At 40.5% G+C, this 27,860-nt stretch overlaps 1 protein-coding gene across 1 annotated transcript in view; it reads left to right on the top strand.

The window, feature by feature from the left end:
- Nucleotides 1–19,448: 19,448 nt before the first annotated feature.
- Nucleotides 19,449–27,860, top strand: part of DNAH6 (dynein axonemal heavy chain 6) — a 288,563-nt gene continuing 280,151 nt past the window's right edge. Inside the window, exons 1-2 of the mRNA XM_079940119.1 lie at nucleotides 19,449–19,546; nucleotides 20,828–21,060. Coding sequence (XP_079796245.1) covers nucleotides 20,836–21,060 — 225 coding nt within the window. The 5' untranslated portion in view covers nucleotides 19,449–19,546; nucleotides 20,828–20,835. The remainder of the gene's footprint in view (nucleotides 19,547–20,827; nucleotides 21,061–27,860) is intronic.

Genomic DNA, 27,860 nt, shown 5'->3' with positions numbered 1-27,860 from the left:
AACACATTACTTTTCTAACCAGAAAGAATAATCAATAGTTTGGGTTTTTATGGATGAAATGATGTGATTAGGACCCAGGCTCCGTGACGCTCTATGTTAGCTTATAGATTTTTGTCTGGCAGAGATGCAAATTGTTTCTATCCAGCAGAAAAAGTAACTCCAAAGTTTTGAACCCCCTCCCCCTCAAGTTTTATTGCCCTGCTGGATAATCCCCAGTTTTATATGTCACTTGGAAATATCTGTGCCTCAGTCTCCTCACTTATAAGTAGGGTTGTCGTGTGGATGAAATGAGATATTCCATGTAAAACACTAAGAAAAGAGAATAGTAGATAGTAAACACTCAGTAAATGTTACCCATTATTATCACAGGCTCATTTAACTGAAAAATCCAGGGCATATCCTTCAGGCATAACTCAAATAAGTCATGAGGACTTGTCTCACTCCAAACTTACCTCCTCACAACTCCAATAAAATCCTTCACTGAGAGAATGCTTCCATCTTGGTTCCTCTAGCAAGCGCATTGGGACTAACTGATTGGAAAGACTTGCATGCACTTGTAGGTGCAGGTGTCAGTGGGGTGGACAGAGATGGGCAGCAGGCATCCCTGGCAGAGGCAAGGCCACAGAAGTGACTCTGTGCCCTGGAATCTGTGTCCTGCTATCATGGCTCAAGGCCCTAAAGTCACGCACCAACCCCAATATCTCTGCTTATGCTTACTTTGTAATTTTAGCCTATGACTTTCAAATGCTTAATTAGTAACAATTAACATGGTATCTTTCCTTAAAAATGATTCCCTATGAATTTAGCCCTAAGAGACACAGGACGAAATGGTAAATAGGAAAGAGGCAATATTTAAATTGAAAAACAAATGAAAATATCCTCTGCTTGTCCACCCAGTGCTGGTAAAAGGGACACAGCTCACAAATATATGGAACAGAATATACATGGATTTCACCATCAGAAAACCCATGTTACCAAACAGGGTTCTTGGTCTCCTTAATCAATAGAAATTTATCAGAGGCCAGACCAGAAATTCAGGCAAGTCTTTATTGGGGGCCCTCCTGCAGCAGGGGGTAATGAGAATGAGTAACATGTTCGCTTGCTTTCTGGCTCACTGAGGAAGGGGGAGCTGGTTCCTTATATGGGTGAGGGTATGGGCGGGTCCAGGGGTCAGGCCGGAGGGGTGGCTTAGGTGATTTGCCCACCCCTTTGATGGTGTTGTGTGCAGGGGGCATGCACAGTACCCTGCTTTTGCTCCCAGCTCTTCAGAAGTGTCAGTTGGGGGTTTTTTTTGGTCTTTTTGTATCTTATTGTCCATATTTGCCCCAACTGCGTATGCACACAGTTATTTTTAGTCCCTTATAGTTTCTTTGTATTTTGTTGCTTATGGAGACATTTGTCCAGGTGCAAACACTGTAGCAAAGGGTCCCAGGTCCCAGACTGTCTCACCTGGAGCTCAGATCTCTGTCCCAGCTGTTTTCAAAGGATCCCAGGGGATTTCTTGTGCTGTGACATAGGTGGCAATTTCTTTTCCTAAAGAAAAGGGAACCCCCCTCCAACACACAGACACATACACCTTCACAAATTTAATCTCCAGAGAGTATCCCTCTTGTATGGCTTTCACGAACCATATACTTTTTATAACTATATATAAAATATGGATCATAACACCTACCTCACAGGGTTATAAGGAATAGAAAGAACAACTGCACACAAAAAGTACATTGCATACTTCCTGGCACGTGGAAGGTCCTTGGTCAATGTTAGTCCAATACCTATTGGTATTGCAACTGACATTTAAGGAATGTCTCCAGGTAAAATAGATGGCCAAAAGTTTTGAATCTTCCTGAAAGTGAAATAGAACCAGACAGGCACTTCATGTATCAAGCTACTGAATAGCATCACCTCAAGTGAGGAGTTGAGAGCAGGTTGTTTTCCCAGACCCGTAAACCAACCTGGGCTCTGTCAAGCCCAGTACTCACCATCTCACTCAGCAACCCCAGATTCACGGCTCTGTTTTCACCACCACCACTATTCAGGAGATAGCTCCTTGAGGCAGACTTGAACCTCACTTATCAGGGCCTGGCAGACGTGGCTCTGAATGACACTCCAGGTTTTGCAATCAGTTTGTTCTCATTGTCAGAGGCAATCGTAATGTTCTGAGCACAGTTTCTGTAGAGGGGGCCTGGGAGACTTTCCAAGCCTCCCGGGCTTGCTTTCCTGCCAGCAGGACTCAGGCCCCCAGAAGGAGGCAGTTAAAAACCCAGGTGTCACACAAGTGGCAGATGGCAATGAGGGCAGCACGTTTTATTTAACTCCAGGTTTTTCTTGCATTTTATTTTACTCTGATAATTAATCCCCAAACTGGGGAAGCAAAACCCCTCTGTCATCCAAACCAATATACTAATGAGAGAAAAGAAAACTGACACGCCCTAGGTCATATATTTAGAATGAAACAGATCAAAGATTATCACCCACATCCCTTGACACCTAGGCTCAGCGCTGAGTCAGAGCAACAGTTGGAGCCAGTAGGAACCACTGCAGCATTGGCTCAGTGATGCTTCTGCAGGATCTAAGCAATCAGAACCTCCCAAGGGAAGCATCTCAGGAATTTGTATTTTTAAAAAGCTCCGCAGCTGATCCTCATGTAGCCCTGGCATTTGGCGACTCCCTGCCTTTGGCCAGTAGTACTTAGGAGTTCACAATTGCTTATCCTCTGAATGCCTGTTACATACATGCCAGCCCTGCCAGCAGGTATTGACAGAATGTTGCAAAGAGACAGTGTTTCACACTATTTACCAATTGGGAAACAATTAGAAATGAGCTCAGTTCTCTCTGTTTTTATCCGCCCCCTCCACCTTGCCCCCCAGGTTGAGAATATACAATCACCTAGCATAACCATGAGAAGATGAGGAAGAAAACAAAGTTTTTAGTTTTGGGTTTTTTTTTTTAAGAATGATAGATTTATAGGAAATGCAATGATCATTCAGGAGGTGGAGGATGCCTTGTTACATTGAATGATGGTGAAAGTTCTGCTTCCCATTTGGCCAACTCTGACACCACCCAGGAAGAAAGGAGGAAGGGTGCCTCATTACTGCTGGGTGGGGGTGGAAGTTCAGCATCCCACGTGGCCTCCACTGATACCCTTGCGGGAGGGCTTTATTATTAATGAGTAGGGATGGAAATGCCAACTCCCCACAGGTCTTCTTTGAGGATAGGCGGCACCTTGAGCAAGGATGGAAGTTTAGGCTACCCACTTGACCTTTGTTGACAGGCGTGGGGCTGGGGTCATGTTTTTTCCATGGTGTTTGACTGGAGTAGGGTGGTGTCTTAGTCCATTCAGGCTGCTATAAAAGAATACCATAGACAGCGTGGCTTATAAACAAGAGAAATTTACTTCTCACAGTTCTGGAGGCTGGGAAGTCAGAGATCAAGGCACTAACAGATTCAGTATTTGATGAGGGGTCACTTCCTGGTTCACATCCTCATGTGTCTCCATGTTCAAAAATGCTCCATCACCATAGGATAAATATTTGTGAGATACTAAGTTTTAAAAAAGAGGTTAAAACTGTGACTTTATACAATGATATTAACTTTGTGAGATAAGGTGGAAAACATTTTATTTTAATGGCTACTAATACTTATCTCTGAAGTCTTCTGTGATATTAGTTTATCCTACACACATCCTTACACTACTTCTTTCTCAAACATAGCTTAACATTTTCCACCATTTTGTACCTCTGCTTTAATCATAAAATATAAGGATCCCAATGCCTTGAGGGGCCACCAGTGGGGAACAAGACTTAAATGGTGCCAAAGTAAATTCGAAGTTCCGGGAAAATATAAAAAGCCCATCCCCATCATCAACTCCTGAGTCTGTCTGCCCCTTTCCAGCTTCACTCACCCTTCAGCCCGCAGACTTCCTGCCAATCTGTGCCGTCCTCCATCCACCTCAAGCTGCCTGCTGTTTATTCTGACCTGCTGCCACCTGGATATAGCTGGGGGAGGGGTGGGAGAGCAAATGGACCCTGTGATTGCCCAAGGCCCTAATCTGCTTTTCCACCTGGGGCTGGAAAAAGTCAGGAAACTGCCTCCAAAGGGAGGTGCCTAGAGCTTGATAAGGAGCTGAATTATCTTGTCTGCTGGTTAATAGCTAACTGGCCTGCCTCCTTTATTACCGGTACAGACTCAGCTATCTTCCAGGTTTGCCTGACTGTTTGCCTTTCCCATGTCAAGAAAGGAGGAGTTTCCTTTCACTGCAAAGGCAGTAGAAGAACAAAATATTGAACAGACAGGAGACAAAGATACTAAAGGAAATCTGCTCTACAAAACTATCTGCAGTGTTCCCTGGACCCAGTGGTTAAGAAGGAATTTAATGATTAGAACCAATGAATCACTTGTTCACTCAACAAATATTGATTCAGGATCACCTGTGGGTCTGGACCAGCCCGTGATGGTGAGCAAACGAGGCTTCCTGATACTGAGAGGCCTCCAGCTGGGGGCACCAGAGAACAGCCAGGCCACAGGTCTGACGTTTAGTGTCACCCAGGTATTTACTTCTCTTTATTACTTGATCACCATGGACAGAAGTGGTGGATATGGTCTGGAAGTCAGGAGGCCCGGGATTTTGGTCCTGGTACTGATTAAGACTTTTAAAGGTACAACTACTTTATGTATTAAATTTCCCTGTCTCTCAAATGGCAACATGCATTCCTGCCCCTCCTGTTGTCCAGAACTATTTTGAGGATCAAATGTGGACAATAATAGAAGGTGCTCTGTAAATGTAGGTTATGATCATATTATCTGAATGCCTCAAATTCCAGCATCCAAATTATAAGTGGCAAGGGCTGGGCTGGAAAATGAATGAATGAAAACCCAGCTTATCCCTGACAGCTTGAGAAACTGCAGTGTTGTTCAGTGCCCCGTAGCCACACAGCGTCTGGCTCAGATTGTATCCCTGGATGACAAAAAGTAATTCCTGCAACACCACTGAGCCGTTGCCTCTGTTCTTGAAATGAAGGAGACAGAACCAAAGTTTATTTCCTGCATTACAGCCATAGACAACATAGGAAAGATTTGTTGCTAAATCCCAAGCTCTTGCCGACACTCACCAAATGATGGTAATGATGCTGGGTATGAATTAGAGACCTTCAGGGTCTGCCCTTGATGAATTCCTGCTAGAATTTCACAAACGTGATTTGGGTCCCACTGAAAGAAGCAGCCAGAGGGCAAGGACTGGACCCCTTTCCCAGGTCAGCAAGGGAACAAAGTCAGCACTGCCAGCCTGTTGCTGAGTTGCTGACAACACTCTTTGGACCTGGTACCCAATCCCTGTCTATAAGGAAAGCTGTAAAGAGAGGAAAGTACATCTCTGGAGACAGACACCCTACTCTAGGACATCATGACCCCATGGGATATTTGTATGGGTCAAAGCTGTCTTTTTAAAGGGTTCTGTCTCTTGTGTTCTATGTTCATTGACATACTCTAAAGACACCAGCCCACTTTTATACTCAGATTCGGGAATATAAATTGGGTACTTCGTTCTTAGACATGAAAAGAAACTTGTCCTAAGAAAATAATTCAGATGATTACAATTAGTTATTTAAATAGTTCTTAAAAGCTTAGTCTGCCTTCCCCAACTAGTCATAGGACAGGAGCTACTTTTTATATTTACATGGTTGACTCTTGAACTACATGGTCAGAAGTCTAACAGCAAGGTGTTGGTACCGCTGCATCCCTACTAGAGGCTCTAGAAGAGAATCATTTTCTTTTCCAACTTCTAGAGGCCGCCCACGTTCCTGGGCTCATGGACCCTTCCCTCATCTTCAAAGTGCATCACTCCAACCTCTGCCTCCTTCATCTCACTTCTTTTTCTTTAATTCTCCTGCCTCCCTCTTATAAGGATGCTTACGATTACATCGGGCCCATCTGGATAATCCAGGATAATCTCCCCTCATCTCAAGATCCTTAATCACATCTGTGAAATCCATTTAGACGTGTAAAAAACTGCCAAACTATTTTTCAAAGTGACTGTACCTTTTTGGAGTCCCATCAGCAATGTGTGAGAGTTCCAGTTTCAGCTGTATTTTTAACATCGTAACCTGTTTACTTTGGTTCCTGTGCTGGGCATACTTTCCCACACAGCATCTTTTTGCCTATCCCTCTTGGTCAATAGAGCCTTAATTTGGCGGGGATGGGGGTAGGCATATGTGTCTAGCCCTAGGTAATGGATCATGATGGTTCCTAGTCATTTATGACAATCCTGTTCCCTACCTCTTCAGCCTTCCTTTCAGCTAGATGTAACCTTTGGACCCTATTCTGGCCAATGAGACATAAGGAGAAATCTAATCTGTTGTAGAGGCTTCTGGGAGAGCTTTTGCTTTTCTGCTATAAAGAGGCAAATATATCCTTTGACCTTATTCCCTTATTTCTCGCTTGAATGACATGATGGCTGGGACTGCAACAACCCTATTGCCATCATAATGAAAAGGCCAAGAGAATCATAAAAACACCAACAACCCTGTTTAATTAAGCCACTGTTAATTGGGTGTTCTGTTACTTGATATCGAACACAACGCTAACGGATACAGTCTTTTTCCTCCCTACTGCATGGAAGGCTACTGCTGTTAGTTAATGCACAGGATTTTTCTTTCTTTTCTTCATCTTTGCTTTATGCCCAGATATTTGTATTTCAGACATATTCGTCTAGATTTTATTTTGGGGAGGATGCCATTGTGAGAGGCCAAGAAAAGTTAGTGTGTGTTGGGTCTGCTGAAAGCACCCAATGCTCATTGAAATCTCATGTATTTTTACCTCCATGAGTTGGGCAATCCCTATTTTAAACAGGGGAAAAAGCTGACTTAAAAACTTTCTGGATATAGAGTATGGATTTAAAAGGCAGACATGTAGAAGAGGCAATGTCATTCATGAGGCATACCAGGACAAGTTGATTTCAAATGACAAAAATCTGTTCAAACTTATGCCTTTTTGAAAAAGTGTTGGCATTTTTTGGCTCATACAACCAAACTTTGGAAAACACAAATAGCTTTAGAGGTAATGCATCTTGGCATGAAAAGCCATGGGGACCCTAGACTAAGTCCATTTCCCATTAATGCATCTCTATGTGGCCAACTGTGGTCTTCTCTTTACAGAAGAGAACAGGTCTTCCAGGAGCTCCAGACACATTCTAAAACCACCATGACTAGTGAGGAAGAGAGGATTTTCCCTCCCAGATCCACTTTTTGAAATCTAAGAGAAAGTCTCTGATCATCGCAACTTGAATCACATTCTTACCTCTCAAGTTGTTTATCCTGTTTGAATGTTTTAGTATCTGTCTTTCGTGTGAGTCTTTCCTTGAATTGCCTAGTAATTCTTAGTTGTCTGCTTATTTTTGAGAGAGAGGATCTAAAAACTCTACTGGAACCTCCACGCACCCAGATGGAGCTTCTTCAATGAGAATCTCTACAAGGTTGATATGGCTGGACCACTTAGTTTTAGAACCTCTGTCATCCATACATTCAGATTGTTCCCCTTGGGCTGGTCAGATTCCCCAAGAGAAGATTCTCCCAGTGTCCTGCACAGAAGGGTCTAACTGCCAATGTTTTGAGACTAGGGCGACTAACTCATCCTCGTTTGATCAAGACTGTCCCAGTTTTAAAACTGCAAGTCTCCATCCTGGGAACACCTACAGTTCCAGGAAAATTGAGACGGTAGGACACCCTATGCTACTATTCTGGAAGCTAAGTAGGGAAAGATGGTTAGGTGATCTCATTATCTTTTATGCACACATTCAGGTCATCCCACTGTTTTCAGTATGGTGATCCACCCTCAAATGCGCTTAGCATCCATCAGTCTAGAGACTGTTTTACTCACACCAGAGTATAAGTTTCCAGTCTTCTACTACGATTGGGGAGGATGGACCAGATGTGAAGACCTGACCACTTCTTGGACAGAGAGCCACGCTCCTTATCTAAACCCCTATTCAAGAGATGTCTGATACCACTGACACCAGAGTCTTTGGGGATTCTGTAGTGTATATCAGGTTGGATATTATCCTTCCCCACCATTGCTTAGACTCTTTTTTGTGTCTGTTTAATCACTTACCACTTATATTTCTGCCTTCCTGAATCCACATTTTTATAGCTATTGTCTCTTCTCCCATTCTCCTAATGTCTCTGAGTTTATAACTTAAAAAGAAAATCCCTTCTGTAGGGTTGTAGGGAGGAATGAAAGTAGTTTGGCATATTAAAAATGCCACACTTGCCCAAGAGTCTACAGAAATAATCTATTCAAACACTTTTTATTCAAATACCTCAGTGCTTTGGGCAATGTAAGTTTCAGAACTTCCTGCTGTTGTCCACTGTGTGGCACTATCTTCTTACCATTTGAAAACAATTTCTACATTCTGGTATTAGTTTATTGATTTACAACATGTCTTAAGACAACAAAAAATAATGACATAGACTACAAAATCTCGACAGAGGCAAAAATTGACAGCAGTAAGAAATTTCCTAGGAGACAATCTACTGAAGTTAGAATTTTAATTTATCTTGACTTGGTGACTACACTTTTTTTTACATCTTTATTAGAGTATAATTACTTTACAATGATGTGTACGTTTCAGCTGTATAACAAAGTGAATCGGCTATACATATACATATATCCCCATATCTCCTCCCTCTTGCATCTCCCTCCCACCCTCCCTATCCCACCCCTCTAGGTGGTCACTAAACACTGAGCTGATTTCCCTGTGTGATGCAGCAGCTTCCCACTAGCTATCTATTTTATATTTGGTAATGTATATATGTCAATGCCACTCTCTCACTTCGTCCCATCTTACCCTTCCCCCTCCCCGTGTCCTCAAGTCCATTCTCTACATCTGCGTCTTTATTCCTGTCCTGCCCCTAGGTTCTTCAAAACCATTTTGTTTTATTCCATATATATGTGTTAGCATACGGTGTTTGTTTTTCTCTTTCTGACTTACTTCACTCTGTAGGACAGACTCTAGGTCCATCCAGCTCCCTACAAATAACTCAATTTTCTTTCTTTTATGGCTAATATTCCATTGTATATATGTGCCACATCTTCTTTATCCATTCATCTGTTGATGGACACCTAGGTTGCTTCCATGTCCTGGCTATTGTAAATAGAACATTGAACATTGAACATTGAAATGCATTGAACATTGTGGTACCTGACTCTTTTTGAATTATGGTTTTCTCAGGGTATATGCCCAGTAGTGGGATTGCTGGGTCATATGGTAGTTCTATTTTTAGTTTTTTGAGGAATCTCCGTACTGTTCTCCATAGTGGCTGTGTCAATTTATATTCCCACCAACAGTGCAAGAGGGTTCCCTTTCTTCCACACCCTCTCCAGCATTTACTGTTTGTAGATTTTTTGATGATGGCCATTCTGACTGCTGTGAGGTGATACTTCATTGTAGTTTTGATTTGCCTTTCTCTAATAATTAGTGATGTTGAGCATTCTTTCATGTGTTTGTTGGCAATCTGTATATCTTCTTTGGAGAAATGTCTATTTAGGTCTTCTGCCCATTTTTGGATTGGGTTGTTTTTGTGATATTGAGCTGCATGAGCTGCTTGGAGATATTTTGGAGATTAATCCTTTGTCAGTTGCTTCATTTGCAAATATTTTCTCCCACTGAGGGTTGTCTTTTTGTCTTTATGGTTTCTTTTGCTGTGCAAAAGCTTTTAAGTTTCCTTAGGTTCCATTTGTTTATTTTTGGTTTTATTTCCATTCCTCTAGGAGGTGGGTCAAAAAGAATCTTGCTGTGATTTATGTCATAGAGTGTTCTCCCTATGTTTCCTCTAAGAGTTTTATACTGTCTAGCCTTACATTTAGGTTTTAAATCTATTTTGAGTTTATTTTTGTGCATGGTGTTAGTGAATGTTCTAATTTCATCCTTTTATCTGTAGCTGTCCAGTTTTCCAGGCACCACTTATTGAAGAAGCTGTCTTTCTCTCCTCTTTATCAAAGATAAGGTGACCATATGTGCGTGGGTTTATCTCTGGGCTTTCTATCCTGTTCCATTGATCTATATTTCTGTTTTTGTGCCAGTACCATACTGTCCTGATTACTGTAGCTTTGTAGTATAGTCTGAAGTCAAGGAGCCTGATTTCTCCAGCTCCACTTTTCTTTCTCAAGATTGATTTGGCTATTCATGGTCTTTTGTGTTTCCATACAAATTGTGAAATTTTTTGTTCTAGGTCTGTGAACAATTCCGTTGGTAGTTTGATAGGGATTGCATTGAATCTGTAGATCGCTTTGGGTAGTATAATCATTTTCACAATGTTGATTCTTCCAATCCAAGAACATGGTATATCTCTCCATCTGTCTGTAAAGACTTTAATTTCTCCGTCGAATCTGAATGAGATCCTTGCTGGGTAGAGTAATCTTCTTTTTAGGTTTTTCCCTTTCATCACTTTAAATATGTCCTTCCACTCCCTTCTAGCTTGCAGATTTTCTGCTGAAAGATCATCTGTTAACCTAATGGGCATTCCCTTTTATGTTATTTGTTGCTTTTTGCTTGCTGCTTTTAATATTTTTTCTTTGTATTTAATTTTTGATAGTTTGATTAATATGTGTCTTGAAGTGTTTCTCCTTGGATTTGTCCTGTATGGGACTCTCTGCACTTCCTGGACTTGATTGACTATTTTCTTTCCCATATTAGGGAAGTTTTCAACTATAATCTCTTCAAATATTTTCTCATTCCTTTTCTTTTTCTCTTCTTCTTCTGAGACCCCTATAATTCGAATGTTGATGCATTTAGTGTTGTCCCAGAAGTCTCTGAGACTCTCCTCAATTCTTTTCATCCTTTTTTCTTTATTCTGCTCTACAGTAGTTATTTCCACTATTTTATCTTCCAGGTCATTTTTCCGTTCTTCTGCCTTAATTATTCTGCTATTGATCCCTTTTAGAGAATTTTAAATTTCATTTATTGTGTTGTTCATCTCTGTTTGTTTTCTTTATAGTTCTTCTAGGTCCTTGTTAAACGTTTCTTGTTTTTTCTCCATTCTATTTCCAAGATTTTGGATCATCTTTACTATCATTACTCTGAATTATTTTTCAGGTAGACTGCCTCTTTCCTCTTCATTTTTTTGGTCTCGTGGGTTTTTACTTTGCTCCTTATTTGGCTGTGTATTTCTCTGTCTTCTCATTTTGCCTAACTTGCTGTGTTTGGGGTCTCCTTTTCATAGGCTGCAGGTTTGTAGTTCCCATTGTTTTTGGTGTGTGCCCCCATTGGGTAAGGTTGGTTCAGTGGGTTGTGTAGGCTTCCTGGTGGAGGGTACTGGTGCCTGTGTTCTGGTGGATGAGGCTGTATCTTGTCTTTCTGGTGGGCAGGACTGCATCCAGTGTTGTGTTTTTTGGTGTCTGTGAACTTAAAATGATTTTAAGCAGCCTCTCTGCTTGTGGGTGGGGTTGTGTTCCTATCTTGCTTGTTGTCTGGCATGGGATGTCCAGCACTGGAGCTTGCTGGTCATTTATTGGTGCTGGGTCTTAGCATTGACATGGAGATCTCTGGGAGAGCTCTTGCTGCTTGATATTACATGGGTCCAGGAGGTCTCTGGCGGTCCAGTGTCCTGAACTCGGCTCTCCCACCTCAGAGGCTCAGGCCTTACACCAAGTTGGAGCACAAAGACCCTGTCAGCCACACTGTTCAGAAGAAAAGGGAGAAAAGAAAGAAAATAGTAATAAAGTAAAATAAAGTTATTAAAATAAAAAATTATTAAAATAAATAATTTAAAAGTAATAAAATAAAAGAAGAGAGCGACCAAACCAATAAACAAATCCATCAATGATAACAAGCACTAAAAAGTATACTAAGATACACATAAGAATCAGAAAGTATTCAGTCACATAGAGCAAACCCCAAGTCTACTGTTGCTCCCACCATCCACAGCCTCAGTTTTGGGATGATTTGTTGTCTATTCATGTATTCCAAAGATGCAGGGTACATCAGGTTGATTGTGGAGATTTAATCTGCTGCTCCTGAGGCTGCTGGGAGAGATTTCCCTTTCTCTTCTTTGTTCGCACAGCTCCTGGGGTTCAGCTTTGGATTTGGCACCGCCTCTGCATGTAGGTCGCCTGAGGGCGTCTGTTCCTGCTCAGATAGGATGGGGTTAAAGTAGCAGCTGATTAGGGGGCTCTGGCTCACTCAGGCTCAGGGGAGGGTCGGGTACGGGATGCGGAGCAAGCCTGTGGTGGCAGAGGCTGGTGTGACATTGCAACAGCCTGAGGTGCACCGTGTGTTGTCCCAGGGAAGTTGTCCCTGGATCATGGGACCCTAGTAGTGCCAGGCTGCACAGGCGGGTGGGGAGGTGTGGATAGTGACCTGTGCTCGCACACAGTCTTCTTGGTGGCTGCAGCAGCAGCCTTAGCGTCTCATGCCCGTCTCTGGGGTCTGTGCTGATAGCTGCAGCTTGTGCCCATTTCTGGAGCTCATTTAGGTGGTGCTCTGGATCCCCTCTCCTCGCGCACCCCAAAACAATTTTCTCTTGCCTCTTAGGCAGTTCCAGACTTTTTCCCGGACCCGCTTCCGGCTAGCTGTGGTGCACTAGCCCCCTTCAGGCTGTGTTCACACAGCCAACCCCAGTCCTCTCCCTGGGATCTGACATCCGAAGCCAGCCGAAGCCTCAGCTCCCAGCCCCCACCCTCCCCGACAGTTGAGTAGACAAGCCTCTCAGGCAGGTGGGTGCTGGTTGGCACCGATCCTCTGTGCGGGAATCTCTCCACTTTGCCCTCTGCACCCCTCTTGCCGTGCTCTCCTCCGTGGCTCCAAAGTTTTCCCCCCACCCCTCCCCCGTCTCTGCCAGTGAAGGGTCTTCCTAGTGTGTGGAAACTTTTCCTCCTTCACAGCTCCCTCCCAGAGGTTCAGGTCCCTTCCCTATGTTTTGTCTCTGCTTTTTCCTTTTACCCTACCCAGTTACGTGGGGAGTTTCTTGCCTTTTGGGAAGTCTGAGGTCTTCTGCCAGCATTTAGTAGGTGTTCTGTAGGAGTTGTTCCACATGTAGATATATTTTTGATGTATTTGTGGGGAGCAAGGTGATCTCCACGTCTTACTTCTCGGCCATCTTGAGGGCCCTCTTCAGTGACTACTTTTTATATTTACCACATTATATATATTTACTATCACAGGAGTCAGCAAACTTTTTCCTTAAAGACCAGATAGTAAATATCCTGGGTTGAATAGTCTCTATCAAAACTACACAACTCTATTTAGTGCAAAAACAGCTATAGAAAATATCTAAAGAAATGGTCATGGCTGTATCCCAATAAAGCTTTATTTACAAAAAGAAGCAGCAGTCTGGATTTGACCCATAGGATAGTATTCACTAACTCCTACTCTATGCTATTAAGATTCTGATCCCAGTTCCAACCTGTGGCAGAGGGAGGGGTGGTTCTCATCCCAACACGAAATTCTCAGACACCAGCAAAGTGTCTACAATTCAACTCAATTCTGACAAGGATTTACCTGGAGGTTGTGTCAGATCCCACAGTTCAAGGGTTCAGTCCCACAAGACTGCCCCCTCTCCCCCACTTTAGACACTAGGCACAAACCCAATCAGCTATAGAATGGAAGTTCCCATGGTCTCTCTGAGCTCAGGGGACCATCAGCGGTCACATGTGAATGACCTGAGGCTCTGAGACCATCAGTGTTGATTTGTTTACTGGATACAGGTTCTTTACAATGTAGCATTTGACAGAGATCCTGACTAATATTTTCAGGAAGAAAAAGGAGTCTTTAGTAGAATTTCTAAATAAAGGAAAGTCATTTTCCTACTATTCTCATTGCATCACACCACATCTAGAATCTCACCTTCAGTTCTGAGAGCCATTTTAGTGTAGAATTAGTAGGAGTTCTGCAAAACTATCATACATAGACTAAAGAAACTGGAACGTCAGGAGGGAGGGATTCAAAGAAGGAAGATTAAGGGAAAGACATTTCTGCCTTCAAATATTTAAAAAGAGATCATGGGGGCAATTTGCAGAACTGGCAAGAAAGTAGATTTTGACATCTACCAAAAAAAGAACTTTCTGACAATTAGAACTCTCCAGCAGTGGCACAGAAGTCACACATTTCCTGTAACTGGCAATGATCAAACATGAGAAGCCTACCTTTTGAGCACCATTCCTGCCTTGTGTATCCAGCAGACCTACCGGACACCCATTCTGTTCTCTTTAATAGCACTTCTTAAATTTAATATGCAATGAGCCACCTGAGAACTATTAAAATGCAGACTGATTCAGGAGGTCTGGGGCAGGATCTGATATTCTGCAGTCTAACAGGCTCCCAGGGAATGCTAATGCTGCTGGCTTATACAGCACATCTTGAATAGCAGGACCCTGTGGCTGAGGCCCTTGGACTTGGTTGGACATTGGAATCACCTGGGGAAGGGGACGCTAGAAAAAACCCTGATGTCTGGGTTTCTCACTCTTAGTTTAATTAGCATGGTGTGTGGTCTGGGTGTCAGGGTTTTCAAAACTCTCTAAGTTACCCCTAACACAAAGTTAAGTTTAAGGAGCACTGCTCTATGGTCTTTCAAAACATTCAACACTGGGTCAGAGATCACTTCTGCAAAGACCTTTAATTGGAATAAAATTATCTGGGCTTGGGCAGGTCATCTCATTCATGAATAATTAACATCGGTTCAACATTTTTGAGGAAAACTTTGTAATCATCATTAAATCTCATAATGTGTAGGACATTAGACCATAGAATGTCCCACGCCCCCTCCAAATAGCTAAGATGAGAAGCTATTGCCCTGATTCAAAATATGTGACTCAAAACCTCCTTTGGCTGTACATTCATTTGACCACAAGGCGGTGATAGAGCAACAAAACATGATACCACAACCACATCCACCACCACCATCCTCACCCCAGAAAGTTGAGCTATGTGACCTATACTTAAGGCCAGAACACTTGCAGAGCAGGTATAATTCCCAACTCTGAGGGGTGATTGGTCACAGGCTCCTTTGGGAATTTAACAGCTATAGACAAATGTACACCCACAAACATGAATACAATTTTAAGCAGTTCACAGACCCTGAAATTAAACTGTGGACAGTCAAGCCTAAAGATGAGTTACCCCCCGACCCCAGTATAAATTATATGGAGCCTGAGCACCTCCATCCTTAGGAGCAGCTGACCTTACCTACTGCTTCACAGAGAAGAAAGAAGAAATCTGGCCCAAGTCTACCCATTTACCTAATCCACTTCGACCTTCCTTCCCTCCACACGGAACAGGGTGTCTCTTCTTTATACTGAAGGTTAAATCCTCCACCAGTGTTCCTGATCCCTTCACCCTGGCCTCCACCAAGTTCACGGCCTATCTATTTTATGCTCTTATATATTTTCTTGTGCTAATTTAAAAATAACTCACTTTTCTCAATACAAAAGTGGTATATGGCTTTTATTTTTAAATATACAGAAAAGCAAAGGATATAACATAAAATACCCATGAATCTCATAAACGCTTATGTTTTTCTTCCATAGAGTTTGCTGAGTTTACATACACTTGTGCTTTGTTATGCAAACTGTTTTATGACCTACTTAATCTAACATCTTTTAATCTTCATATATTTTCACCCGCAGATGTGGTCCTTAACCAGAGATGTTCATTTGATTCATCTATAGAAATTTTTAAGCAGATATTTGCCTAAATGCCAATTCCAAAGATTCTTATTTACCAGGTCTGACATGAGCCTAGAAATCTGTATGTTTAGAAAAGCCTCACGTGATTTTGAAGTATAATTCTAGGAGTACGATTGTTACTTTAAAAAAAATGTTTGTGCATAAAGACAATTTTATTATTTCCTGGATAAACTTTACTAAAGTATAACTTAAATACAATTAGCTACACCCATTTTATGTATACATTTTTTTAATTTATTGCAATAACATTGGTTTATGACATATAAATTTCATGTGTATAACATTATATTTCAATTTCTGTATACACTACAGCATGCTCGCCACCAAAAGTTTAGTTTCCACCCATCACCATAGAGTTAACCCCCATTTCCTCCTCCCCACCATCTCCAGTCCCCTCTGAAAATCACTTCTCTGTTCTCTGTATCTATCTTTTTGGTTTTGTTTGGTTTGTTCATTTATTATTACTATTTTATATTCCATATATGAGTGAAATAATATGGTATTTGTCTTTTTCTGTCATTTCATTTAGCATAGTACCCTCAAGATCCATCCATGTTGTCTCAAAGATTTTATATTTTATATGGCTGAGTAATATTCCATTGTGCATAAATACCACATCTTCTTTATCCATTCATCTATTGATGGGCACTTAGGTTGTTTCCATATTTGGGCTATTGTAAACAATGCTGTGATGAACATAAGGGTGCATATATTTTTTTTCTAATAAGTGTTTTTGTATTCTTTGGATAAATAACCAAAAGTGGAATAGATGGATCATATGGTATTTTTATTCTCAATTTTTTGAGGAATGTCTATACTATTTTTCATGGCGGCTGCACCAATTTACATTCCCACCAACAGTGCTATATTGTTACGATTCTCTTAATTCCTGTGAGTTCAGCAATACAGTTAAAATAATGTGCCTTGGAGTTTATCCAAACATATAGGTGTTTCGCTTCAGGAATTTTTCAGAATATAGTCCACCGTACATCCAGTAGCAGAATTCCATGATTAATATTATGGAATTTTAACTATTAAAGTTGATGGATCTCAGGGCTTCCCTGGTGGCGCAGTGGTTAAGAATCTGCTTTCCAATGCAGGAGACACAGGTTCTAGCCCTGGTCCAGGAAGATCCCACATGCCACGGAGTAGCTAAGCCCATGTGCCACAACTACTGAGCCTCCGCACACCCTAGTGCCCATGCTCCGCAACTAGAGAAGCCACTACAATGAGAAGCCCGCACACCGCAATGAAGAGCAGCCCGGCTCTCCGCAACTAAAGAAAGCCCATGCGCAGCAACACAGCCAAAAATTAATTAATTAATTAAAAAAAATAAAGTTGATGGATCTCAATTTGTATCTTAGCTTTGCCATTTGCCACTTCTGGACTGATCTTGGGTAAATTACATAACCTCTTTAAGCCTCAATTTCCTTAGTGGTGGAGTAGGTACAATAATACCTCTAAAATAATATGAAGCTGTTGCAATGAATAGTATAATGGTGAAGAAAACTTCACAAAGGATCCAGCATATAAATCTTAACTTCATGTTCACTAAGTTTTAACCATTTTTACTTAGTATTACTGTTTTCTTAATCTAGTTCTCGTAAACCTTTCGTAGCCTAGTTCTTTAGCTATGAAATGAGAATTTTAGGTTTGTTGAAAGTATGTGAGATAATAAATGCAAAACATATAGCACAGTACCTGGTACATAAGGAGCACCCAATAAATAGTAACAATTATTGCTATTTACAAGAGCTCTGAAACAATCAATAGGCAATAAACAAAGCTCTTGTTTGATAATGAATATGACATCTTGCCACATTAAAAAAATAAGTTTGGAGAGATTTGGTAAGTAGTGTTCAATACAGCGATACCTTCATAAAACTCTATGTGTCCGTGTCTTCTATCCTGCACCCTTCTTGGCTCTTGGAATGAATGCTCTTAGCTGCATAAGGTAACGTTAGAATACAATCACCTTCATCGACTAACAAAGAAATTCTTGAACTGAGGAGCAATAAATTATGTCTCCCCCACATAAACTTTGAAAGCAACAGATTAAAATATTCATTGCACATCCAAAATGAAGTCTATTTTGGGGTGTGTGTCTAACACTGCATATTATTATAATATGCTTTTATGTATACTGGGTTGTTTTGATTTTTTTTTCATTACTAGTTTATATTTTATTGGCTCTGATTGATTACCTGTGTGTACCTTGCATCTCTGGGGAATTAGTATTTATTATGTCTACATTTGAAGTTTATCTGAATTGTTTCTAAACTGAAGTTACTCCATTGCTGTTTGCGGTTCCTGATTAAGGATTAGGAGATCTGTATTCCAGTTTTACCTCTGCCAGGACTAGGTGCCTGACCTGGAGTAAATTATTTACTTTCTCTCTGGGTCTCAGTTCTCTTATTACCAAAATGAGGGTGACTTCCCTGGTGATCCAGTGGGTCAGAGTCCATGCTCCCAACGCAGGGGGCCGGGATTAGATCCCTGGTCGAGGAACTAGATCCCGCATGCATGCCACAACTAAGAAATCTGCATGCTGCAACTAAGGGTCCCGCATGCCACAACGAAGGTCCCACATGCTGCAACTAAGACCCGTCACAGCCAAAATCAATCAATCAGTCAATCAATCTTTAAAAAAAAATGAAATGGGGGAGTAATTGGATTGAGTGATCTGTTTTCTCCATTCCAGCTCTATTATTATATGAGTCTCTCCTTTGTAGGTGGTGTCATGCCTGCATGGAAAATACATACCTGAGTATCTTAAGACTGAGAAAATGCAGGTTGTGAGTATGATATGTAAAGCACCTCATACAGGACTTTGCTTTCAAGGCAAGAAACAAATATCAAGGTGTTTTTTTTAAGGGGGGGGGGTACCAAAAAGGACAAAATATAATAATGTTTCAGCGGTGATTATGTCATTTTGGAGGGGCGGTTGAAAACCAAGTCTCTGCCATGTGGTGTAACATTTCCCCGAGGCAGGTAAAAGGCTGCTTCCCCTGATCACTAACCGGGGTAAGGTAACTTCAGTAAGCAACCTGCACGGGGCATCGGTGGGGTCGCTTCCATACAGCATTAGCAGCAGTCTTTGGAGACTTAATCCGGTGGGTCTAAATGCCAAACAAGATCCAGGGTCTGCTTTGGTGAATACGGTGCAGGGACCAATTAATATGGGCTCGTGCTTTGCCTGACACTAAGTCACCTTCCAGGCGGAAAAGAACATCAGCAGAAAAGGACTCGGTGAGGTTTGAGGGGAAGAAGAGCCCGCATTCCTAGCGTCTTAGGACACTCCCGGGAGGAGGTCGGTGGGTGGGGCAGAGACGCAGGACGGTCGCTCCCTTGGAGAGCGGGACGTGAACTGTCTACGCAGGCACTTGATTCTTCTAACCACAGCAAGGTAGATTAAAGCGAATGCCAAGGCAGCCTCAAGCCTCTCGAGGGGCAACAGAAAAGATTCCTGGAGGAGGAGGGAGGTGCAGTGAGCGTGGGCGGTTGATAAGCGAAGGAACAAACATAAGTAACCAACTCCTTTGGCTGCCTGGCCTTCCAGCCCAGCCCGGGAACACTTCCCAGCACGGAGAAGCCGTCAGGGCTAGTGCGAGCTCTCCATCAATCAGTGACGTAAGGAAATTTCCAGAGACAGTCATTGGCTCGACTGCCCGGCACAGTCCTGGACCCAGAGCTGCAGTTGGCTGAGGGGTTGCCGTGGCGACAGGTCGCGCACAGGCGCAGTGAGCCTCAGTGGAGGCCTGGTGGCTGCTAGGCAACGGGAAACATTCTCGGCTTAGAGACAACTTTCTACTAGACCTGCTTTTTCTCTGTCTCAGGAGACCGTCTGAGGCGGCTGCTGGTCTAGTCTGACTTGGTGAGTCCTGAGGAATCGAGCTGTGGGGCTGAACTCCGAGGCGGGAGACTTATCATGCTTTTGGAGCACATAAGGAAAGGCTCAAAGAGGCAGAGAGGGAGAGAAGGCCAATGGAAAGGCATTTTAGTGATACCTACTACCTACCTAGCAATTTAGAGGGCTGGAAACCGAGGAACAGAGCTATCAAGAGACTTGTCCAAGGTCACACACGGAGTAGTCAGGTCTGGTAACCACTCTGCTAGTCAGTATGGTATGGTCAGTATGGTATGACTATGGTAGTCAGTATGGTAACCACTAGCCACAGGGGGCTAGTCTGAATTGAGATGTGCCCTAAAGGTGAAATACTTTGAAGACGTAGTAACAAAAAAGAAACTATCATATTAATAAGTTTTATATCGATTACATGTTGAAATGATAATATTTTGTACATGTTAAATAAAGAACATTATTAAATTAATTTCTTTTTTTGTTTTTGAATGTGGTTACTTGAAAATTTTAAATTGCATAGGAGATTTGCATTATATTTTGGTTGGCCAGTGCTGATCTAGACTAGAACCTGGGCCTGCTGACACCTGGTTCAAGACCTCGTGTGTTGTAATACTGTTTTTAAGGAAAGTATTTCCACCCATCTGGTGGGACCGGAGTGTGAGTGGTGGTGAGGGTACAAGACCGCTACAAAAGGCTCATAGTTCTAGTGTTCTGGGACCTTGCTTATGAATCAGAATCTGCCTTTTCACAAGCTCTTCAAGTGATTCTCATCCACATAAAATCTCCAGAAGCGCTGTTTTATGCTTTAGCCTTCAACTCTTTTTTCCCTTTATTTGGTTTCTCTGTGAGTACCTAGGCTATATATCTCAGATTACCTGCATTAGAATTACCTGCATTTTGAACACTACCCCCACCCCGGGAAATATTTTGCATACTCAAGTGTGAGAAACGATCTCAGTATAATGGCATTTCTCTTCATCCTTCCAAATCTGGACCATTGTGGTCCCCAAATCAGAGGCAGCAACAGCATCACCCAGGAAGTTATTAGAAATGCAAATTCCTGGGTCCCACCCCAGCTACGGGGCTTCTAGAAGGCCAGGCATAGTTCCGAATTTTCATTCCTCTGGTTTAGGTCCTCAGTTTGGGAAGAATGGGGTAACTTTGATAGGTTTTCTTTGGGGATAAGCAAATTCAGCTCTCCGTGGTTCTTAAAACCCCTCCACTTAGCCCTACTTCCCCAATCCTTTTGCTCTACTTTTCATTCTTCTTTTCTTGACCCTAAACCCTCTCCAGGAGTGAAGATGGCTTTTCGTGCCTCAGACAATGAGTTGGACCTGGAAAGTATTGGAGAGCTGATGGAAAACCCTGCGATTACAAGACTGAACAGTATAAAAGCAAAGGGAAGACTGAGTTTTGTAACACCCACAGAAAATGAAGGTGATACACAATTCCTGACATTTAAGCACACTACAAAAGCTCAGGAGAAGACAAGAAAACGACAGCAGCCTATAAAACTAGAGCCTCTGGTAAGTTTGAAAACCAGCATTTTAGCCACTTTTGGCTACAGAGGATGTTGCTTTGGGGGATGGATGTAATTTCTAGACTCTTAATTAACAAAGAAGGAAAGAAAACCTGAAAGTTAAGACTCGTTTATGAAATTGTAAACACACTTATTTATTCAAAATTATTGAACTCTAAATACTGTTTGAGGTGGTGGGATGCAGTGGTGAACAAAGTTTTCTAGCAGATAAATTCTCTCTAGCATTATGTACAATACGGATACTTAACTATGTAGGCTGTAAGGCTCTTTTAGGTACTGGGGTACCGTTTGATACTAGGAACTTCAGTAAGAGTAATATATATAATTACATAATTTTATTATTTTTAAAGTAAATGCCTAGTGTCCTGGAAAATTTTGTACATGTCTGAAAATAGTTTTAAGAATCCATTTATGCCCTTGGATAATTATATATCCATGTAAAAGAGCAGTGAAAGTGCATAAAAAAGTGAAAAGTGAAAGTCCTCACTCGGACCTTCAGATGTTAACTCCTGTTGTTAGTGGTTGCCTTTCAGGCTGTTTTATATGTTTATTCAAATATATATGTGTATATATATATATATATGTATGTGTTGGTGTATAAACATATAGCTTTAAAGAAAGATTATACAGTACATACTGATCTTCAAAGTACTGATTTCACTAAAACATATGGAAGTCTTTCCAATTTGTGCATACAGAGGTATCTTCTTTTTTTTTTTTTAATAGAAGATGTTGGGGATAGAAGTTTATTAATTTATTTATTTATTTTTGCTGTGTTGGGTCTTCATTTCTGTGCGAGGGCTTTCTCTAGTTGTGGCAAGTGGGGGCCACTCTTCATCGCGGTGCGCGGGCCTCTCACTGTCACGGCCTCTCTTGTTGCGGAGCGCAGGCTCCAGACGCGCAGGCTCAGTAGTTGTGGCTCACGGGCCCAGTTGCTCCGCGGCATTTGGGATCCTCCCAGACCAGGGCTTGAACCCGTGTCCCCTGCATTGGCAGGCAGATTCTCAACCACTGCGCCACCAGGGAAGCCCCAGAGGTATCTTTTCTAACAGCTGCACTGTGTTTTGTTGCATGGATGTGCCATGATAGAGTACCCATTAATTGTTCTCCTAAAAGGAGTTCTGGTTATTTCCTTTTCATTTTGTTGTTGTTATTATTTTGCTATTGCAGATAATGCTGCATTGAATGACTGCCTTTGTACAGATAAAAATGGATTTTCAGAAGTGGCATTTTGTAGGTCATAGAATATGTACATTTTAATTTTGAAAACTATTGCCCAATTGTGCTGAAAGGTTTACCTTTGCACCTACGATGTATAAGAGGTCCTGCTTACCTACATCTTTGCCAAAACTGACGCTATCAGTTCTCTTATTTTTGCTAGACTGATAAGTTAAAATGGCATCACATCTTATTAATGAAGTTAATTGTATTTTCATTCATTCATTGGCATGTATGTAACTTATTTCGTGGATTCTGTTCATAATCACTGTCTACTTTAAAATTAGATTGTTTGCTTTTTTCCTATCAGTTTCTGAGGTTTTTAAAAACATATATATATAATGTATATATGTGTAACTGAATCACTGTGCTGTATACCTGAAATTAACATGATATTGTAAATCAACTATATTTTAATTAAAAAAAATAAATAATAAAAACATATATATACATATATATTATGGACGTTAACCCTTATTCCATTGCTTCTCAAATTTAGGTACTGATTCATGCTGGAGGAAAACATTCTTGAAGGTCCATAGTGCTCATTTGTTATTTTTATTTTAATGTTACTTTATGTGAAAAACGGTTTACCTAGGGATTAATTCAAAATTTTTGATAAACAAATTAACATCTTAAATGCAAAGAAAACTACACAGCCAATTGCAATTCTGATTAACAGAAAATGCAAAGTAACAGATGTTGTTGACACTGAACTTCCATTTGCAAGGTGGGTATGGCACTACCTGCAGCTGCTCTCTTCTCCAGAGAGCAGTGTGCCTGCACTATGCATTGTGGGGAGTTTGGGGGCCTCTCTACTATTTTTTTCCCATGGAATTAGTATTAAACCTTTTACACTTGTTTCTTTCTGGCGGGTTTACCTTCATGTGGCAAAAGTGTATAATTAACCCTTGATGATTAAAGTAGTTCCGTTTGACATCAGTGTGATAAATTTATGTATATTGAATTCAACGCCTACTACATGCCAGGCTCTGAGTCATGCTCTGGGGATACAACAGTGAACAAGGGAGAACAGATCCCTGTTGACATTCTAGTAATCCTAAATAATTAAACTGAAGAACGTCATCTAATGATAGGTGCTGTTAAGAAAATAATATAGGGAATGTGGTCAAGACAAACAGCAGGCTACTTTAGATTGGGTGACTACAAAGGTCTCCCTGAGGAGATGTCATCTGAATGAGTCCCAGACTATAGCCTTTATCACCTGCCAGACTGTGAATGGACAAGCCTTCAGAGATTACAATCCCCAGCCCTTGAGCTGCCTCAGCTGATGTCAAGTGGAGCAGAGGCAAGCTGTCCTCACTGAGCTCTACCTACATGGTAGATTTTTAAGCAAAATAAATGTTGTTGTTCTGTTTTAAGTTACAAAGTTTGGAGCATTTTATTATGTAGTAGGTGACTGGAACAATATAACAAATACATGAATATAGTAGTTCTGCAATATTAAAAATACTAAGGAATAAAGTGAAAATGACATAAATTTCTACCACATGGAGAGAGTAGCTTAGTATTCAAGAGACTAATTTCATGTGTATAGGTACATGTAGTTTGATTTGTTCTGACAGAGTTAGTAATACTATGTTTGTTCTTTTTATCATTGCCATTCTTCCCCTCTCCTCCCCTCCCCTTCTTTGTTCTTTTCTCCTCCTCCTATGCCCACCTCCCCACCTTCCTTCTCCTCTCTCTCTTCTTCTCTTCCCTCTTTCTTTCCCTCTCCCACTCTTCTTCTTTTACATTTTTCCTTACCTTCAATTCTCCAATCTCTGACCCCCATTTCTATAGTATCTATCATTAACAACAATCTGATGTACATCCTTTCTTGCTTTTCTCCATGCTTAATTTTATATAAATGGATAAATACACACACAAAAATACATATTTTACATAATTTTTTATGAATACACAAGATAAAAAGATGTAAATTATAACATCAAAAACATAAAATGTGTAGGGGGGATAAAATGGAGAGCTTTAGAATGCATTCAAGTTTAAGTTATTATCAACTTAAATCATTACAAATATAAGTTTTTTTAAGTGAGTCTCATGGTAACTACAAAGCAAAAACCTATAGTAGATACACAGAAGATAAAGAGAAAAGAATCTAAGCTACTGAACTACTGAAGAATATTATCAAATCTAAAAGGAAGAGAGCAAGAGAAGAAAAAAGGAGCAAAAGAATCATAAAAGAGCCAGAGCATAATTTACAAAATGGCAATAAGTACATACATATCAATAATTACTTTAAATGTAAATAGACTAAATTCTCCAATCAAAAGACACAGACTAGCTGATTAGATTTTTTTAAATAGACTCATCCATTTTAAATCTCTTATAGGCATCTACATGCTGCCTACAAGAGACTCACTAGAGATGTAAGGGTACACACAGATTGAAAGTGAAGGGATGAAAAAGGTATTCCATGCAAATAAAACCAAACGAAAGCTGGGGTAGCTATACTTATATCAGACAAAATAGACTTTAAGACAAAGACTGTAATAAGAGACAAGATCATTATATAATGATGTAGGGGTCAATCCAACAAGAGGATATAATGTTTGTAAATATGCACCCAATATAGGGGCACCTAAATATATAAAGCAAATACAGATCTAAAGGGACCAAGAGACAGCAATACAATATTAGTAGGGGACTTTAACACCCTTCTTTCATCAATGGAAAAATCATCCCGACTAAAAAATCAATAAGGGAACATTGCCCTTAAATGACAAGTTTGAACTAATGGACTTAAGAGACGTATATAGAAATTCCATGCAAAAGCAACAGAATACACTTTCTTCTCAAGTGCACATGGAACATTCTCCAGGATGGATTATATATTAGGCAACAGCACAAGTCTTAATAAATTTAAGAAGACTGAAATCATATCAAGCATCTTTTCTGACCACAGTAGTATGAAACTAGAAATCAATTACAAGAAGAAAATTGGAAAATTCACAAATTTGGTCAAGGAAAATTGGATCAAAGAAGAAACCAAAAGAAAAATTAAAAAATACTTTAAGACAAATGAAAATGGAAATACAACATATCAACACTTATGGGATGCAGCAAAAGTGGTTTTAAGAGGGAATTTTATAGGGATAAATGCCTACATTAAGAAACAAGAAATAACTTAAATAAGCAATCTAACTTTACACCTCAAGGAACTAGAAATGGAAGAACAATCAAAGCCAAAAATGAATAGAAAAAAGGAAATAACAAAGATCAGAATGGAAATAAAGGAGATAGACACTGAAAGAACAATAGAAAAGATCAATGAAATTCAGTGAAACTAAGAGCTGGTTCTTTGAAAGATAAACAAAATAGACAAGACTTTAGCTAGACTTACCAAGGAAAAAAAAGAAAGAGGACTCAAATAAAATCAGAAATGAAATTTTAGATGTTACAACTGATACCACAAAATATGAAGGATCATAAGAGACTGCTATGAACAAATATGTGCCAATAAATTGGACAACCTAAAAGAAATGGATACATTCCTAGCAACATACAACCAACCAAGATTGAATCATGAAGAAATAGAAAATTTGAACAAACTGATTACAGGAAGGAGATTGAATCAGTCATCAAAAACCTCCCAACCAACAAAAGTCCAGGACTAGATGGCTTCACTGGTGAATTTTACCAAATATTAAAGAATTAATACCAATCCTTCTCAAACTCTTCCAAAAAACAGAAGAGGAGGGAACTCCTCCAAATTCATTTAATAAGGCCAGCATTACCCTGAAGCCAAAACTAGACAAGGATACCACAAGAAAAGAAAATTGCAGGCCAATATCCCTGACAAACATAGATGCAGAAATCCTCAACAAAATATTAACAAACAGAGCTCAATAACACCTTAAAAGGAGCTTACACCATGATCAAGTGGGATTTGTTCCAGGGAAGCAAGGATGGTTCAATATCCACAAATCAATCAGCATGATACACCACATCGACAAAACAAAGGATAAAAATCATATGATCCTCTCGATAGATGCAGAAAAAGCTTTTGATAAAATTCAACATCCATTTATGATAAAAATTCTCAACAAAGTGGATTAAGAGGGGACATACAACAACATAATAAAGGCCATATATGACAAAGCCAAATATAACATAGTATTATGTTAGTATATCACTAACATAATACTCAACAGTGAAAAGCTGAAAGCTTTTCCTCTAAGATCAGGAACAAGACAAGAATGCCCACTCTCAACACTTTCATTCAACATAGTATTAAAAAATTCTCTCTCTCTCTCTCTATATATATATATAGAGAGAGAGAGAGAGAGAGAGAGGGAGAGAGAGAGTATATATATATATATATATATATATATATACACACACAAATGAACTTATTTCCAAAAGAGAAAGAGACTCACAGACATAAAACAAATTCACGGTTACCAAAGGGGAAAGCGGGGGGTGGTGGTCGGGGGAGGGCTAAATTGAGAGGTTGGTATTAACATGTACACACTACTATATATAAGGTAGATAACCAACAAGGGCCTACCATATAGCACAGAGAACTATGCTCAATGTATAACTGAATCACTGTGATGTATGCCTGAATCTAACACAATATTGTAAATTAACTATACTTCAATAAAAAATTTTAAAATTTATTAAAAACTACAAAAGCAAAGGTAACAAAAGCAAAATAAACAAGCGGGACTACATAAAACTAAAAGGCTTCTGCACAACAAAGTAAACCTTCAACAAAATGAAAAGGCAACCTCTGGAAGAAACTATTTGCAAATCATATATTGGATATGAGGTTATAATCCAGAATATATAAGGAATTCATACAACTCATAAAACAATCAAATTTTAAAAATGGGGCTTCCCTGGTGGCACAGTGGTTGAGAATCTGCCTGCCAATGCAGGGGACACGGGTTTGAACCCTGGTCTGGGAAGATCCCACATGCCACGGAGCAACTGGGCCCATGAGCCACAACTACTGAGCCTGCGCATCTGGAGCCTGCGCTCCGCAACAAGAGAGGCCGCGACAGTGAGAGGCCCACGCACCGCGATGAAGAGTGGCCCCCGCTCGCCGCAACTAGAGAAAGCCCACACACAGAAACAAAGACCCAACACAGCCAAAAGTAAATAAATATTTTTTTTTAAAAAAAAGGAAAGCAAGGATGTTTAAAAAAAAAAAAATTTTAAAGATGGGCAGAGGACCTGAATAGACGTTTTTCCAAAGAAGACATACAGATGGCCAACAGATTCATGAAAATGTGCTCAACCTCACTGATCATCAGGGAAATGTGAATCATAACCACAATGAGGTATCGCCTCACACCTGTTAGAAAGGCTATTATCAAAAAGACAAGAAATAGGAAATGTTTGCAAGGATGTGGAGAAAAGGGAATCCTTGTGTACTGTTGATAGGAATGTATATAAATTGGTGCAGTCACTATGGAAAACAATATGAAGTGTCCTGAAAAAATTAAAAATGTGATCCAGCAGTCATACTTCTGGGCATTTATCTGAAAGAAATAAAAATACTAGCTCAAAAAGATACTTATAGATACGTATAATTGC

The sequence above is a fragment of the Stenella coeruleoalba genome, assembly GCF_951394435.1.
Source record: "Stenella coeruleoalba genome assembly, chromosome: 13".
Classification (NCBI taxonomy): domain Eukaryota; kingdom Metazoa; phylum Chordata; class Mammalia; order Artiodactyla; family Delphinidae; genus Stenella; species Stenella coeruleoalba.
Note: the sequence above shows the minus strand (reverse complement) of the source record. Positions and strands in the feature narration are given on the sequence as shown.